General features: G+C 35.2%; 2 protein-coding genes across 3 annotated transcripts; one reads left to right on the top strand and one right to left on the bottom strand.

The window, feature by feature from the left end:
- Nucleotides 1-176: 176 nt before the first annotated feature.
- On the bottom strand, nt 177-9454 carry LOC113667569 (ankyrin repeat domain-containing protein SOWAHC). Its single transcript, XM_089201778.1, has 10 exons — nt 9217-9454; nt 9055-9116; nt 7449-7751; nt 6920-7045; nt 5557-5581; nt 3093-3127; nt 2604-2705; nt 1307-2339; nt 810-896; nt 177-382 (listed from the first exon to the last, which is right to left on the bottom strand). The coding sequence occupies exons 1-8, from the start codon at nt 9341-9343 to the stop codon at nt 2301-2303; spliced, it is 819 nt and encodes a 272-aa protein (XP_089057904.1). The 5' UTR covers nt 9344-9454; the 3' UTR covers nt 177-382; nt 810-896; nt 1307-2300.
- A 4710-nt stretch (nt 9455-14164) lies between these two features.
- Nucleotides 14165-16267, top strand: LOC113667563 (ras-related protein Rap-2a). Of its 2 annotated transcripts, none has more exons than XM_027183408.2 (2): nt 14165-14361; nt 14868-16267. In XM_027183408.2, the coding sequence occupies exons 1-2, from the start codon at nt 14357-14359 to the stop codon at nt 15589-15591; spliced, it is 729 nt and encodes a 242-aa protein (XP_027039209.2). In that variant the 5' UTR covers nt 14165-14356; the 3' UTR covers nt 15592-16267. The 2 variants fall into 2 exon arrangements, with proteins under 2 accessions (XP_027039209.2, XP_027039210.2); XM_027183409.2 differs by lacking the exon at nt 14165-14361 and adding an exon at nt 14389-14669.
- Nucleotides 16268-16535: the final 268 nt, after the last annotated feature.

The raw sequence follows: 16535 nt of genomic DNA on the forward strand, positions 1-16535 counted from the left end.
ACACTTAAGTGGACAAAATTCACTAAGACTAAGGATAATACTGAAGGATGACGAGGATCAAAGAAAAGAATGTAAATCACACAATAAGACATTTTGGTTCCAGGTTCAAGAGGAAGACAAAAACTGAAGCCTTTTTTTAATAAATATAGATTAACAGTTAGAAGAGAATGACTTACCCCCTGAGAGATATGTTGAAGTAATCCATGGAGTAAACAAAAAAAGAGAGAGAGAAACAGCACCACATCAGTATTCGTGGAACATCTCAATTACAATTTCTACTAAATCAAACTTCTACACTATAAAAAAGATTAAGATATAAAGTATCATTAAGCTAGGAAATCAACAATAGATGGTTAAGAATAACTCGACTGTCACTTACGTTCTGTTCAACAGGATAATAACCAGGATTATGAAAGAAAATATCAAAAGAAAAAATCCCGGTTATTCATGCAACCATTCAGGCAACGTTAAAATACGCATAACACAGGATTAATAAAAATCGTTTTTTTCCACAATGTTTAGTTTGACTACTCTTCCAAATGATAAAAAAAAAAAAAACAAAGATATCGTTCAAAGGTTTTTCCTTAACAAAAAATTTTACCAACAAGTTACAAACTAAAATTTTTTGCGGGCAATCCTTGCCCGGTTGAGTAACGAATCAGAACACTGCATTTGCTTAATCTTATCTAGTAAGGTAACCAATCAGAAAAAAGCGTTGCTTCACCTTGGTTGATTGAGGATCGTGTCATTTTATAAAAATTGATATCATTTCGATATAGAAGACCAAAAGAGAGAAAAAACTTCCATACCGTTCTAACATTCACATCAATTCCTGTACTAGCGAGAAGCTTCACAATGTCGGCTCTTCCATGCTTGGCTGCCCAGTGGATTGCACTCTATAGAGAGTCGAGTAATTTCCATCAGCATTTCCCCTCACTCTTTTGTCCAATCCCACACTTATAAAGTTACCAGAACCTTGCTATGAGAACGTACACCCGTAAAGCTTTATTAACTTGAAGCGAAGTTTGAAAATAATCATAATCAGTTTTAAAAATATATATATTAATAGAGATGGAAATAATTATTACAATGAGAGCTGGTATAAAGAGAGAAGTCACAAAGAAAAAGTGATGCCCCACAAATACAAATATCACAAACATGTAAAAATAATGTTCCCAAATTTTTTTTACTTTTTTTTGCCATTACATTTGTGACATGTACCAGTACATCTTAAGGAGAGGTTTTGTTACTATTCTTTAACTAATGTAAATGCTCAAAATTTATATCAAATATGTAATGTACTTACATACTATAGTTTAATGAACCAGCAAGGGAAGGATCCAAGTAATTTTTAAAGAGAGATGTACATACGAAAGAGAAAAAAAAAAAGGTTATAATTAATTCATGTACAAATAACACAATAGCCTCAGTTCATTGACAGCTTCATGATTTGGCTAGCAAAGAATTTTCTTCAATTTGATGATTATGATTTATAAAAATACTTTGAAGTGAATATTCAGTAATATTAGCACATTTTAATTGATTGACATTTATCTTAATCAGATATTTCCATCATTTCGTTTCAATGCATGTGCAATGAATTCTTTCTCACAATGAGCTACATTTGACTTTAAATATCCTTCATATAATCCTTTACATATCCTTCAAAAAAGTGCACTTTGATCAAAACCTGTATGTGAAACACCACTGTTCAGACTTTGTATTCCACACACAAAAATTTCCAAAATACAAATTTGCATTGTACTCACCCCCTTTAAACATGCGATGAAAAGAGAAAACAGAGAAGAGTTAGTGCCTGACTTTAGCATTAAGATAAATATCACTCAGCTATACATTACAAATTGGCAAAGGGGACAAACATCATCTAAAAACAACAATAATTAACAATTGGTTCATACATCAGCATGCGTTCATTGAGATATGAAGCATGCGGGAAGTTTGGAGAGCACGAAAGATGCATAAGAGTTGCTTGAGGCTACACCTCAAGCAACTCTAGCTTCTTCAGTTTTCTCCTAACTTCCCAAGTGCTTCATATCTCAATGAACACACAGCTGGTGTATGAACCAATTGTTTTATAACATTTTCAACCCAATGGAAAATTTTTTTCTCAAGGGATTTGTTTTCTGATGTCATGAGCTTACAAAATAGGAATACGAAGCATGCTCGCACAATTGAATTTGATTAGACAGATTTACTAGCTATGTTGTAACAAAGTATTGTACATGTCATAATTATATTTTCACAATAAAATTCTAATAAATAAAGAACAAAAATCATACTTATAATAAACAAATATATTTACATACCTGCATAAAGTCCTAAAACAATAAAGAAAATAGCATACTTTCAGAGTTTGACAATAAAATACATCCATGAAGAACTACTTCTTCCATTCTGTTGTCATGTCAGAAATAATTCAGCTTCAATATTTTTAAGGACTAGAAAATATTGAACCCAACTCCGCCAAAAAGTGTGAGAAATTACAGTGTAGTATTGTTGTAATATTGTATCAATCTTTTTGCAGCCATAAGAACCTTTACACATACATAACCATATCAAATTGTGATTCAGGTGAAACTTACTTTTTTAGTTGCTAAGTTAGGATCCTGTTCCAAGAGACACATGATCTGTGCCCTATTTCCTTTAGCTGCTGATACAAGCCACTCTTTCTCTAGAGGTTCCAGCTACAAAATATTAAGTCCAAAGAATCACTATCAACTAAATTCCAGATACGAAAAATAAATCAGGTATCGAGAAAGTACCTGTTTGTGAAATACAAAAATTGCAGTAATACTCAAACAACTAAGACTCAGCAGTGTACATTGATACATGTATTAAGTTTCTTGTGGTAGTGGGTGGATCAGAGGGCAGAATGAGCCATTTACAGCAATTATTTCAGGCTTTGCATTATTCTTTACATTGATTCCCAATCATTTCTCTCATGTATCTTTTGATCCCTCCCTTTGCTCATCTCCACAAACTGCTGAGATCCTGAAACAGGCTACAAGGCTTATACTCATCAGAGTATAACTTACTACAACATACATGTAATAAGTACAATGAAACCTTACATGTGCTGTTGGTCCTCCCATTAAAAAGTCATCCCCTATTAGATACAAAAAGACATTATAATTATGCAAAATATTTAGAGTGCCACCTTAACAACATCATACTTCATGCAAATAGCTCAAAATAAATATTTTTCAATATGCACAAATAGTGTACCCTTTGAACCCCCAGGAATGACCAAAACAAACAATATACTTCCAACATCAATGCAATTCCAAGTGCAAGGAATATGTGATACAAAAAATATCACCTTGAGGATAACGTTTCATTTGACACCAAATCCTCAGGTTTACCCAACATGGAGAATTAAAAAACCCTTTGTCACCTAAATCTGCAGAGAGGTAAGGTTATTTAATAAAATACTGATCAACAAAACAATCTCACCAGAATTTTTTATAAATGTTACAAAAAATTGTTTTATTTTTCCCTTTTGAGAAGAGAAAGGAGTGATGGAAATTGAATGCATCAGACAGTAAGACTACACTGTAGGTCACAGAAGCCCATTTTCATTATTCCATAACAGCATTTGGTGCCAGAATTCCGTGTCCTGACACTCATATACTCATTATCTACTATAAGTGATAGCCACCAGCAAAATTAATATATACACATGAAATACACATAAAAACTAAAATTTGAACTTTGTTGATTATTTCCTACAATTCTTTCTATTTTTTATCTACTCGTAGACTTAAAGGGGAGCTGAACAGCATGCAAAGAGTGCTCATTGAGAAGTTCTTGTTCTATAAATTATAAAATGAATGGCCACTCTAATAACGGCAGTTGATTGTCTATAAATGTATTTCACAGCTGGGAAAAATGATTTCACATAAGAAAACTGGGTCATCTTCACACGGCTGCCAACACATTTTACATTTTTCTATGTTATTACTGACTCTAATCCAGTAATCTTTATAATTCACATGAAGTAAACAGTCCAGAAATAATCATGCTTGCTCACCAAACAAATAATCAAGAGAGAGTTCAAAGCATTAAAATTCAAAATTACAAGAAATTCTACATCTAAATTGAAGTTTCTGCACAGATTAGCAGCAAGAAATAAATATATTTGGGCAAATACCCAAGAAAGAGGGAAATCTGAGATAGATTTGACATTTTTATGAAAAGTTTTCATAGGAAAAAGTCTTATTTCAAAGTTAATATATAAATATTAACCACTCACTAGTTTTTCTCCTCAAATGTTTGGCCATGTGAAAGAACCACCATAACTAACAGATTTAAAGCCTTTAAATTCAACAATTGCTTTTGATCTCAATACAGCACATGTGCCTAGGGTCCCACTGTGATTTATTGCAGTAGTAAATGCATTCAAATCTTTTAACGAAACCTCAAAACCCTTGTTGTGAGCCTCAATCCATTTGTAGCAGCAGTCATAGCAGGTGCCAAGAATACATGATCAATTATTGAAACAGGAAAGAAATCAATATACCCAGTTTATGAAACACTTCCATTAGCATAATTAGAAATTGAAAATTTTGCAATTCATTGACTCATGAAATTTGCCACACAAAAAAAAAAATGACTGGGTTCATTAAACTTAGAAGGAGTACAAAATATATCAAAATTCTGTAAAGCTGTAGTGTTATTGCAGTACCTAAAAGACAGGATCAAACATGCCACAAAATCCATTTCAAATAAAAGATTAACAGAATTCAAAGTCTGTGGATCTAAACTTCATGATCTAGTGACAGAGAAGCTTCTTGCGAAGATTAACATTACATATTTTCATTGTAAATTAATCAACTGCCTGAACTTAAGTGTAAAATAAATACACAACATCTTCATGAAGGATTTTTTAGATATTAATAAACAATTCAAAATTAATATTCACTAACACAAAATATCAGTTTAAAGGGGGTAATGACCCCACAAAAAATACAGATGACTCTTTCATGTATACCACATTTGCATGTAGTGTTATGGTACTAATGATGTATTTATCCTTCTTTGATTAAAAATGTCAAAATAGACAAATAATCTAATGTAGCAGAGCTATTAATATCTTTCATTTATTTTCTCAAATTTGTTGGTCTCAACATGTCACCACTAGAAAGTTGAGTTTTTGTCAACATAACTTCTTTGGTTTGAATTTTTTTCATGTTTTTTTCCTTTGTTTATATACTATGTAGGTTGGTTAGTTTGTTGGCTTGTTCATTTGTTTTAATTTTTTGCTCAGGAATACAGCTTAAGTTGAACATGTAGTCTGATTGTCTCAGTGAAAGGAGTCCTGGAAGGATTTTAGTCAGTAGCAGTGACATTTTGACAGCCCAGGAAGCAGTCTTCATCAGAGTAAAGTACCATACTTATTGTCTTGACAAAACTTAAAATTCAACATCAGCTCCAAGAAACATGAAGATTATAGACATGTACACCTCAGGGAGTGCTTAACAAAGTAGCTAGAATCAACAATCTTTTTTTATAAATAATACACTGTGTGACACTAACCTTCTGCGTCATCATCCATTCGATCCTAAGGAAAAGATGATTTTATATATCAAATTCATCACAAGGTTGTGTATTATGATATACTTCATTTAGTTGTTGTGGTTCAAATTAATCCTTTGTTCAAAATCATTTTATACCACTTTGATCTATTGTTTTATTTGTGAAGTGCTCACTGTGACAATCATGACTGAAGACAACAAAAAAACTGCTTTTACAAATGTATAACACTTGAAGGAAATATTTGAACCACAACAGAGTCAACTCACATGCAGTGTTCTCCTTTTCAGGCAGTAACCGGTAACATTTACCACCTGTAGTACCTCTCATCACCATTTAAAATTGCTTGGAATTCTTGAAAATTCAACAGGTAAAAGGACTGCTTTACCGGTTTGAAAATTTATTTTACCTGTCATGCTGAAAATAAGGGAGAACACTGCACATGTACATAATTATGCATGCAAAAGTATTCACATGAAAAAATTTTAGAACTTATTTTATAAGTACATAAAGATGGCTTCAAAGAAAGAATTGGAGGCACAGGAAATAAGTCTGAAACACCCTCAGCATGACTCATAGCACTCTTGGTACATGACCTCTCATAACAATTTTGGCAAGATGCGAAAAGCCCTTAATAAAGTGCAGAGTACAATTAGGGATGTTAAGAAAGCAACTCTTTTTGTATTGTTTTTTCATTGATTTCTCAACAATAATGGTTGAATTTGTCCTTGAAAAAAAAAACAATTATTTGTTAACATTTATTGTTCTGCAAATACATTGGAGATTATTTTTAACAAGGATTTGTAGTCAACAAATATCAGTTTACCATGTTATAATTGTTATTGCATCATATCCATAATTATATTGTTTGGCAAAAATTCTTGGAAATTGCTTTCAAACTACTACACCTTCATAGTTATGCTGCCTATCACAATTTCTGTAAATTACTTACTAAAGCTTTGTTTCATCAACTACATGTAAAAGTATACATACATGTAAGCAGGGTTTTCTTTAAGGTTTTTAGTAGCTGGAGTTTTCTGAAAAGTGTACTGTTGTGGGCCTTTTAGCCCTTCTTCTCCAAGAGGGTGTGGGAGCATGCTCACCCAGAAAATTTTTGAAAATAGAATGCTGGAAAATGCATTTCCTAGTACTTTCGGCTGTCAAACTTTGACATTACTTGGATGCATTAAGCTGCTTTTATACAGTCAAAATCATTAAATTTTGAAATCCAATTTGGTAACTGGTGAAGCCTTTGCTGGCTTACAGCTCTTGACTAAAACAGTGTGTAAAATTATTAAGTAACTGGTACACTGTAAATGTAAATTTTCAATTACTCTGTGACAACTACCAACTACTGACTACTCACCAGGTCATCATTGCTTCGTGACAATCTTTCTGGCTGAACATTAGTAGTGGATCCACTCCCACCATTTAGAAACTGATTTTGCAGCATTTTGAAAGTTGATGTAGATACACTTCCCACTGAACCTCCCTAAAAACAAGTATTACATACATGTAATTCAGTATTCACAACTTCAGTTTCCAGTCTTTGAAATGATAATACAACAGCTAATAATATTATGATAACAATAATAATTTGTATAGTGCAAATTACATAAATGTATGATGCATATAGTATATTGAAACAATAAATAAACAGGCACATTTTAGAAAATTAATGGACACAACAAATTCCACCTTAACACTTGTTTAAACTCTAAACTCCTCACTGGAGAATTGACTGCAATCTCCATAGCCTCAGTTTCCTTTTACAACCATGTGATGTATTAAAACATTTAATCATACAATTAAATGCATAAAATTTAAATAATACAATTTGACCCAAATAATTCACAAAAGAGAACCATTTAGAAAAAAAATGTGATTGGACTCACATTGGACTCCAGACCACTGTCCACAGATTCTACGCTCACCAAATGCCCTATACCATCTGTTCCCTCTCTTTTCTCTAGGGGTCTGTTTTCTTTATTTGGATGACTAAGGGCTGGCAATTCATCCTCTGTTGTTGACTGTCTTCTAGGATTTGATTGTGCCCCTGAGCCTAATGGCACTTCTTCCAGCTTTGCTCCTCGGAAAACAGGGGGACCAGATACAGGTCGTGCCTTAGCTGGCCTAGGCGGTTTACGGAGCACTGCAGGAGCTTCCTTAGGCTTCTTGAGTACAAAGTACTTTTCTCCCTGTTATTGTGCAGAGAAAAAAAGGATAATCTTTGTCAAGCATTTTACAAAATTTTGACTTAATCTTAAAGAATCTAATCAAACAGGATGATGCCTGCAAATTCAAAATTAACAAATGTTTAGAGAAATAATGTTATTTCAACTTTATCAAACAAATTGATTTCAGTTCAGGGTTTGTTTTGAAAAAATAATTCTTAAATATATAAAAATTATATCCAATTCACCAAAGAAACAGGTCTGGAGAATGAATCATTAATGGTTAAATTATCTCATTTCCTAAATCAAACATTATGTCTCCCAGGTGAAGCTGTAATCATAAACTATTATTACTATTATTATTAATTTAAGAATAATAAAAGCTCTGTGTCATTTTACTATAGGCCTGATAAGCTCAGGATATTGTGGAAAGGTGTGTACATATAGCTGTTTACCAAATAACAATGTATTAAAACCAACTCTTAGGATGTCGTCAGAGATGTGAATACCTTCTCTATAGGGCCAAGTTTTACCTTCCAACTGCCAGTGTTATTTACATCTTCATTTACAGACCACTCAAACTTCTCCTCTAGATAGAGTCAGTTACTCAGCCCTATATCTGCTTTTGATTAGTTTCACTATCACCTAATTGTACTTGTTGCAGTTAGACTAAATGGACTAAATAGGTTCGATTATTCTTCATTTTGCTCTGTTTAGACATGTACTATCCCCGATGAAAACACAAATAGTACTGATTTGAACTTGTTTTGACTTGAAATCGTATTAACCAACATCGAAATGACAACTAGCAAGAGTAATAATTGTTAAAAGCTAATGGCAAAACAAACTACATATAAGCAATAAACGAGAACTGAAAGTTTCAACATCATTAAATGGTATAATTTCTGTATTTAATTCCCATTGCAAGTTCTTAAAATGCCTCTGATATTGAAGTACTCTTAAAAATGGTTTCCATAATTTAGCAAAAGTGGTTTCAGCGAGTATGTTAACTAACTGAGTCGATATAGGCCTTTATATGAAGCCCAAAAATAATAGTTTACATTTATCACGTATAAAATAACGATTACAAAGTAAAGAAAGCTTTAATAGCTCGAATTAGCTCCAATGTTAACAATATGCGACAATAAAATTGAAGACACTTTCTAATTACTAAGGTAATGAAACTAGTAATGCAAATTTAGGATTAAAATTTTAATTCTCCCTTGAATTGTTCGAAGAAATAAATACACCGATCAATCTTTACATTAACGGGTAACATAATTATTCACAAGTACGCCGCAGTCAACAACTTCGATTCCGCACTTACATCTATAGTTTGTACCGTCGCGATAGTATGCACAATTTCCTTAAATTCAACTCGCACTTTACCTGAAAGAAAGTATCAGTTTCAGTTATAATGAGACATACATAACGAAAAAATACATATTCCGTCGAATCGAAACGGAAAACAACAAATTATTCGACTCACTTTTGTTTGCTGAATCGTTCAGCTGTTGTCGAAAATGATGGACTAAATCTGTGTTTTTCACTTTTCCGTCGTTCTTAACTAAAAAATCCCGCACCGAGGCGAGAGATATTCCTTCGTTAGTGGACATGGTTAAATTGTTCGAAGCAAGGAAAGATTATTTCGCGAGTGTCATTATAAATACCGATGAATGCCAAATATCTATAATATTTTCCGCCATCATAACTTTTGCATGCCGAAGGGTATACTGGGAGCTCACGATTCTCCTAGTTGCCTCGCGCGTTTACTCGCGCGATACATTCGATCTTGAGAAGCTTGGTGTACCTTTTCGGAGGGGATGGTTGTTCTTTTCCGAGTTCCAGAGATCCAAGCATCAAAGGGGGGAAGATCTTTTGACACTAGCGCACACTGGACAAGAGAATCCTTGTGCGAGAAGGGTACTACACGGTTGACGCTTTTCTCCCACCTACCTTCCCGTACCAAGCGGTAAATCATGATCATGAACATCTACACCATCATCATTCCCTTAGCTTCCTTTATTGCAGCCCAACTATGGCATGCATTTTTAACTGATAAGGGGAGTGCATGGCCTTGAGTTCGAAATAGCACTAAGACTGTTAGAATTCGGAAACTCGAATCTTGCTTTATTGGAGCTTTGAAACACATTTTCCTCGGTCTATAAAGTACATAGCGATATCTTTAAGTACTTCTTTATGAACAACTCACGTGAACCTGAGTTCGGTTCCTTTCAGACGTATCGAGCTCAGATAACAAATGTTGACCGAAAGGCCCTCTTGGCGCCTTTTCGAGAAAATTCGGTTTGTGACGCAGTTACTGTATCACGCTCAAGTCTTTTCAGTGAATCAACCCTTCTATAAATCTCCTTGATTACGGTTCATGTTGAGTAATATGCAAGATGTTTCGTATAAGATATTCTCGATCAATAAAGAGGAATTTTTATATCTCGGAGACGGTAAGAATACTGATCAATACGATTGCATTCGCCTTCAGAGGTTAACACAATATTCAACTTATTTGACATAAATGCAAAAAAGAAAAAATCTCCCCAAAACGTGACCGCAGACGCCTGATTTGGGATCGATGCCCAAGATCACCTACGTGTCCAAATCTAAGACAAAACTTGTACGTGGATCAGCTCAACTGAAAACAGATGTCTAAAGGCTCGCACGTTTGGAAATAAACTTAACCAAAAGTTCTTCCTAGTGCCAAAGGGTCAAATGATAAATGCGATAACTAAACCGCGAACAGGACCTTTGTTATATTTCATTAGAAGGGGGCAGTAGCCAGGACAAACTACTACGTGATGTTTCGCACGAAAGTCTGATTTAGCTGAAACTTCTCTGCAAGCAAGCTTTCGCTTTTCCCGTCCAAAAATACCAAACATGACGAAAATGAACAAATCACAGGAATAACAAAATTTTTACTCGATCTTTTTCCCTTTGATTTCCGCCAAAATTTAAACACTTCACGATTTCGGTTCCGAGCAGAGAGTCGGAAACCATTTCGGAAAGGTGCGCGTGAATCGATAGTCTGTCGGCTGAACTCGCCCATCAACGGAATTTATTTTCGTGAGCCCGTGGGTGGTTCTATCTATAGAACAGCTGATCCAAATGCGTAAAAAATGTAACTCACGCTATCTTGAAGGAAGACGCCAGGAAATGTTTAAGATATAATTCATAACCTGACAGCTGGAATTTTTACCTCTTTCAATCACCGCATACATACATGAGTTGGCGATCTCAACTCAAGGGGTACACTTTTGGCCGGGCTGAGAATTTGCGCTGCGAGGCAAACAAATTGTTGCATCATCGTTATACACGATCGTAACATGATCAGTGCAATTTTATCCGGGATTGCGGAATAAGTCAGCAGAAACACTTTGCTTCAGGATCTTTTTTTTTTTCTTTTTTGTTTTTGTTTCATTTTTTCATTGAAATACTCAGGGAAAATAAGATCTTATAACTTGAAATCAGGCATTAGATCGAATCAAAATGAATGAAGACACAAAAAAGTGAGTGATAACTGGATCCTCTCGCTAAAAATAAATCAGAAACTAAGCCTGAATGGTATGAAAACGAAACAAACACAAGGTGACTAATGACACGAGGCTATGACAGGAAAAGTCTTTGTGCCATCTGTGATTCATTTTGCCTCCATCATTAAGTCAGGAATCTCGATTTTTTTTCCTTTTTTTTTAACAAATTACTCATGCAGTTAACCTTTTATTCCTCATGCCCGAACGATGCCAAACGATTAATCTTTCAATGATTATTAGCTCTCGGCCAGGCGTATGCAAGCGTGATGGGTGGCATGAGTATGGACTGGAGGGCACGCACAACCAAGAGGAACATCGGAAAACGCGCCAGTGTACTCACATCATGGGCGATCAAACCAAGCGTCAACCTGTAAAGTCGAAAAAAGAAAAACAAAATTAAGTCAGTCGGTGCAATAGTTTATTAGGTTGGCTAAATGTTGGCTTGTTTTCCTTACACTAAGATCGAAGTTTTATAACGTATGATAATGAAGTTTTAATGAAAGTATAGAACTCAAAACTGGCCTAAAAGGCATTTAAGGTAATCGAATTTATCATGAATGCACACCTATAATTCTGTATCATTATTTTTTTCCGTTCAAATATCATAAATTTAAACCGCTTAACAAGTGACGCGAGGGTTTCGTTTCAGCGCGTTTTTAAGAGATTGTCTTTTTGTACTGTGTACTGAGATGTAAATCCTCATGACAAACCTTTTCCAGTTTTAGATTAGTATTTTCAAAACACAAATTTCTCCACATTTAAATCCTTATAATTAACGTCTTACTGGTAATTCAATTCTGACTGCAGTGAATTCAAAAACGATAACAACAAGAAGTATCAATATCGTAGTATCATGTTACAAAGTTAACACACTTAGAGAAAATGGAAATTATATTTAAAAGAAACGAAGCCTTAAAGTTCCACTCAACCTACATTTTGTTACTGGTTACGTAACGTGACTTTCGTTATTGTTGTTATCGATAACAACATGAAGAATCAATATCTTAGAATCTTGTTACAAAGTTAACCCACTTAGAAAAAATGGAAATTAGATTTTAAAAAAACGAAGTCTTATAGTTCCACTCAACCTGAATTTTGTTACTAGTTACGTAACGTGACTTTCGTTATTGCCTGACAGGATTATCTATCGATACCTTGACACACTCGGGACACGTATGCATGACAGATGTTTTGTTAACAAGGTAATTGGTGATCATCGTCACCCGGCGAGCTCCGAAAACCATATATCTTAGGCAAAAATTGTTTTAATCAATTCTTTACATCTAAAGTTTTTCTTCGCTCTCTTGGACAAGGACGGTATTTCATAAGTAATAGAACGTGGCGTCAGGAAGTCAGGTTAACGAGACCTTTAGTCAGCTGTGCATGTCGCAGGAGCTTTGATCTAAATCTGCTTTCTATTATTTAGATATTGATCTGAAATACTTAAATGTAAATCCTTTTTAAGTTCTATTTCAGTTATTTATGACACGCTCTTTGCCTCAACAGTCAAAGGATCTCCCACACGCTTCCTATTTTGTTTGTGGGGTCTGTGGACCATATTTAGGGTCCGGAGTCGACTAGTATATTTTTTGAAAACAGTAGATATCAAATTTAGCATAGGTCCTCAACAAAAACCTCCAAATATTGGAACCAGATCGTGTGTCTCAGAGGACGATAGTCACTTGTAAAAAAATTCATCAAGTTTGTTTACGATCATGGCCACACAATTGGCTTTTTGCGTACTTTGAGTCTTCGGCGCAAGACTGGGGCCTACCTCGAAAAGCCCGTCAGCAAATTTAAGAAAGATGTTTACAGGAAGCTGGCCGGGACGTGGTTGTTTGTTGCTTATTTCGGAATTCAATGTCGTTTCCCGAGAGAAGTTGACCTAGGTTAATTACTCTTGAAAACCCTAAAAATATCAATAGGAGCTTGATTCAATTTTACTTTTTTTTTTTTTTTTTTCAATTCATGTCTGATCCATATTATGAAGCAAAAACACCAAACTTGATTAAATCTCGTTTTTCTACCAAAAATTGAGTAAAACTTTGCTCTCATAGTAACCTTATTAGTTGTAAAATCAATCCTGGATTCCTGTAAATTTAGAAACTTGATCACCGTTTGTGTACCAAGTTTATTTTGAAATAAAGTTTATCGCATGAGGGTGTTGTCGTAATCAATCAGTCCAGAATTTCAAAACATTTCCCGGAGAGACTTTGGGCATTATTTTCAGTCATTAATGTGGTTTCGAAAATTTGTCCAATTTACTAAACACTTCGCGTGGAGAAGGCTCAGCTTCGGCATGTTTCGGATCGGAAATTGCAATAATTTATCGAACACCGAACGTTACGACCGAAGAATTACCGAGGGCTCGGTATAGGAAGACTAGAATTCAAGGATTTCCGTATGCCGTGTTTGTGGGATTTTTAAAAACGTTTTAACAGTTATTGAAAACAATTTTTCCGTTTTCCGACCACGAGTTCCAATCAAGAGTAAAGTTGTCAACATAATCTGCTCTCTGGAATGAACTGTACATGACTGAAAATGATGTTTAAAAATAAACACACTATGCCTGACTTCACGGTCAAAATTAAACCCAAAAAGCACTATTCGCCTCTCAAGTGATGGCCTCATGATAAGATTCTTAAAATTCTGCGAATAGCTGACAGATTCCGAGAGTTTGTAACTCATTACTCTTCAGCAATTTTAACCAGGATATTTCGAAATTAGCGTCAATTAACTGTAATTGATTTGGGCTGCTCCAAAGCTTAACCGCATTTACCTCTTACGGAGATTTCACAAGGGTGAAATGGTTGAAATAACATCGTTGGTTGTTTTCCATATATCGACTACATTCATACGTCACGCTTGAGGAAATAATCTTCAAAAACACAGACAGACGTAACTATAGAGATATGCCATTAGATCAGGCTGGAATTATGGAAATTTTTTCAAATTTTTACCAACTCCATCATGACTCATCGAATTGAGTGCGTTTCGAAAGCTTTAACAGCTCCATTATCTTTGTAGGTAGTTAAGATAAGGTCGCGCGTGTTTTAGACACCGGTCTTAAGTGGAGGGAGCGGCAGTATGTGGTAAATTTGTTATCAGTTTTTTTTTTGTTTCGTTTTGTTTTTTTTTTCGCCTCCTTTGAAAGTATATATTGAATTGACATGTCAGTTTAGGTGGTTTAGATTGACAAGCCGTTACACAAACAGTCTTGTCAGGTCCAAAACCGCTCCTACTTCCTGCAATGCATGAGGTCTACAAATTGTGGGCGCAGAAATGAAAAATAATCTCCTTCGTGTTATTCTAGAATGCCATGAAATTTTAACCCTATTGTCGTCACTATCTTCACGTCCTGTATATCTGGCGCAGTCGTCGCCGTATTTCCTACATAAAGGTAAATGCTCTGTTGATACAGCAGTACAGTTCAATCAGGATTTACCAAGTTAAGATTGCCCCCGTTGAGTAGTATTGCACGTGACGAAATTGTTGGCAGCTGATTTAAGAGGATTATCGCGCGGTCGAATAGGACAAGTGTTGTGTAATCAAAATCATAATATTCTAAACTGTTGCATCGCCTGTTTGCTTATTCAAGGCGAGCTCAAGCCTATCCAGAGGAACAGAATAACGCTCCACGAACGTTACTGAGAATGAAGAAACAAGTTAAAGAAGAGAGAATAGCCGCAGTCAAGAAACGTAGTTCAACGTACTTGAAAAAATTCACCGTAGCAGTTTTCGGGGAAGCTAGGACAGGAAAATCATCCTTAATTCGGACCTTCCTTGGAGAGACATTTAAAAATGACTATGAACCGACCATAGAAGACTTTTACTCCAAGCAGATTGTCTACAACGACAAAAATTACCAAGTGGATATCATAGACACTTGTGGTACAGAGAATTTCCCGGCCATGCGGAAAGTGGATATCAACAAGGCAGACGCCATTTTGCTTGTGTATTCTCTGGACAATCCGCGCTCTTTTGAGCGGCTTCGTGAGCTAAGAGAGGAAGTCTTTCAAGAACGAGGCATTGGTTTGCCTGTTATGGTTGTAGCGAACAAATCAGACGTCGTCATAGATGGACATGCTTTAGAAATGAAAATGAATGATGGATCTTTGGTGAACACTAAATATGTCGCTGAGAAGGAATGGAACGTATTGTGGACGATAACTTCAGCCAAAATGGCGTGGGGTATCGAGGACATGGTCCATGGACTCATTGATGCATTCTACGCCCGAAGAGCACAAACATTGCCAACTAAAGGTAGCTCATGGTTAAGAAGGAGTCCTATACTTAACAGCTTACGGCGGAAATCCAAGTAAAATTTTGAAATGACTGCCGGTCTCACTTAGTTTCTGCGAGTAGGCTTTCAACAACTGTATGATATGAATTTCCGTCGCTAAAATGTTTGTTTTCCTTGCGTGGAGCGTCGTTCACGATGCATGATATTTTTGTTTTTGGCTTCACGCTTTGCTGCATTCGTGGATGCACAGAATTTAAGCCATTTGTTGTTTTTTCAAATGCTTTCAAGACAAATCATTGTTGACTATCTAGAGTTTCAAATAATTCTGATTCGTTTGAAAATCTACTCGCTCTTTTCATAAAATGTCATAACCCTAATCATAACCCTAAGGTTTGCTGCATTCGTGGATGCACAGAAATTAAGCTATTTGTTGCTTTTTCAAATGCTTTCAAGACAAATCATTGTTGACTATCTAGAGTTTCAAATTACCCTGATTCGTTTGAAAATCTACTCGCTCTTTTCATAAAATGTCATTATCCTAATCAAGGCAGTTTTCAGAAGCATATTTCAAATAACAAGCCAAATACTATCCTAGCCATCTTAGTGTGTTAATCAATTAACAATATTGAATCATCAATTTCTCAGAAGTTTATTTTCCCCGAAATTGATGCAAATTATGACTGAAAATAATATAATTTGAACGACAGTTGTTTATATGAATTATACTGAAATTAAAGATAAGCTTTTTATAGTGATGGACATTGTCCTCGTGGTATGTTTTTAGAGGTATTTTTATCTAATCTGATATCAGAGGTTCCATGCTGAGACCCGCGCACGAGAGCATACTTTGCCCTACCGGTTGTTTTTATTCGGCCAATAGCTAGTTTCGCCAATTGGCCCTTACGAGTAACTAGCATCTCATATCTTCTGACAATATCGTTCCAGAGTTACTCATTAAGGTCACGAGGAACAAAGGGAAATGATCACCAACTGAAGAAGCCATTGATTGTAAAACGAACACTA

The sequence above is a fragment of the Pocillopora damicornis genome, chromosome 3, assembly GCF_964200805.1.
Source record: "Pocillopora damicornis chromosome 3, jaPocDami1.2, whole genome shotgun sequence".
Classification (NCBI taxonomy): Eukaryota; Metazoa; Cnidaria; class Anthozoa; order Scleractinia; family Pocilloporidae; genus Pocillopora; species Pocillopora damicornis.

Bases quoted from the DNA above. Each gene is read 5' to 3' on its own strand.
- LOC113667569 (XM_089201778.1), bottom strand. From the start codon at position 9,343: ATGTCCACTAACGAAGGAATATCTCTCGCCTCGGTGCGGGATTTTTTA. The intron at 5,582-6,919 runs GTGAGTAGTCAG...TCTTTTCCTTAG, and splicing joins CACGAAGCAATGATGACCTG to GATCGAATGGATGATGACGC. The intron at 2,706-3,092 runs GTAAGGTTTCAT...AATATTTTGTAG, and splicing joins TGGGAGGACCAACAGCACAT to CTGGAACCTCTAGAGAAAGA.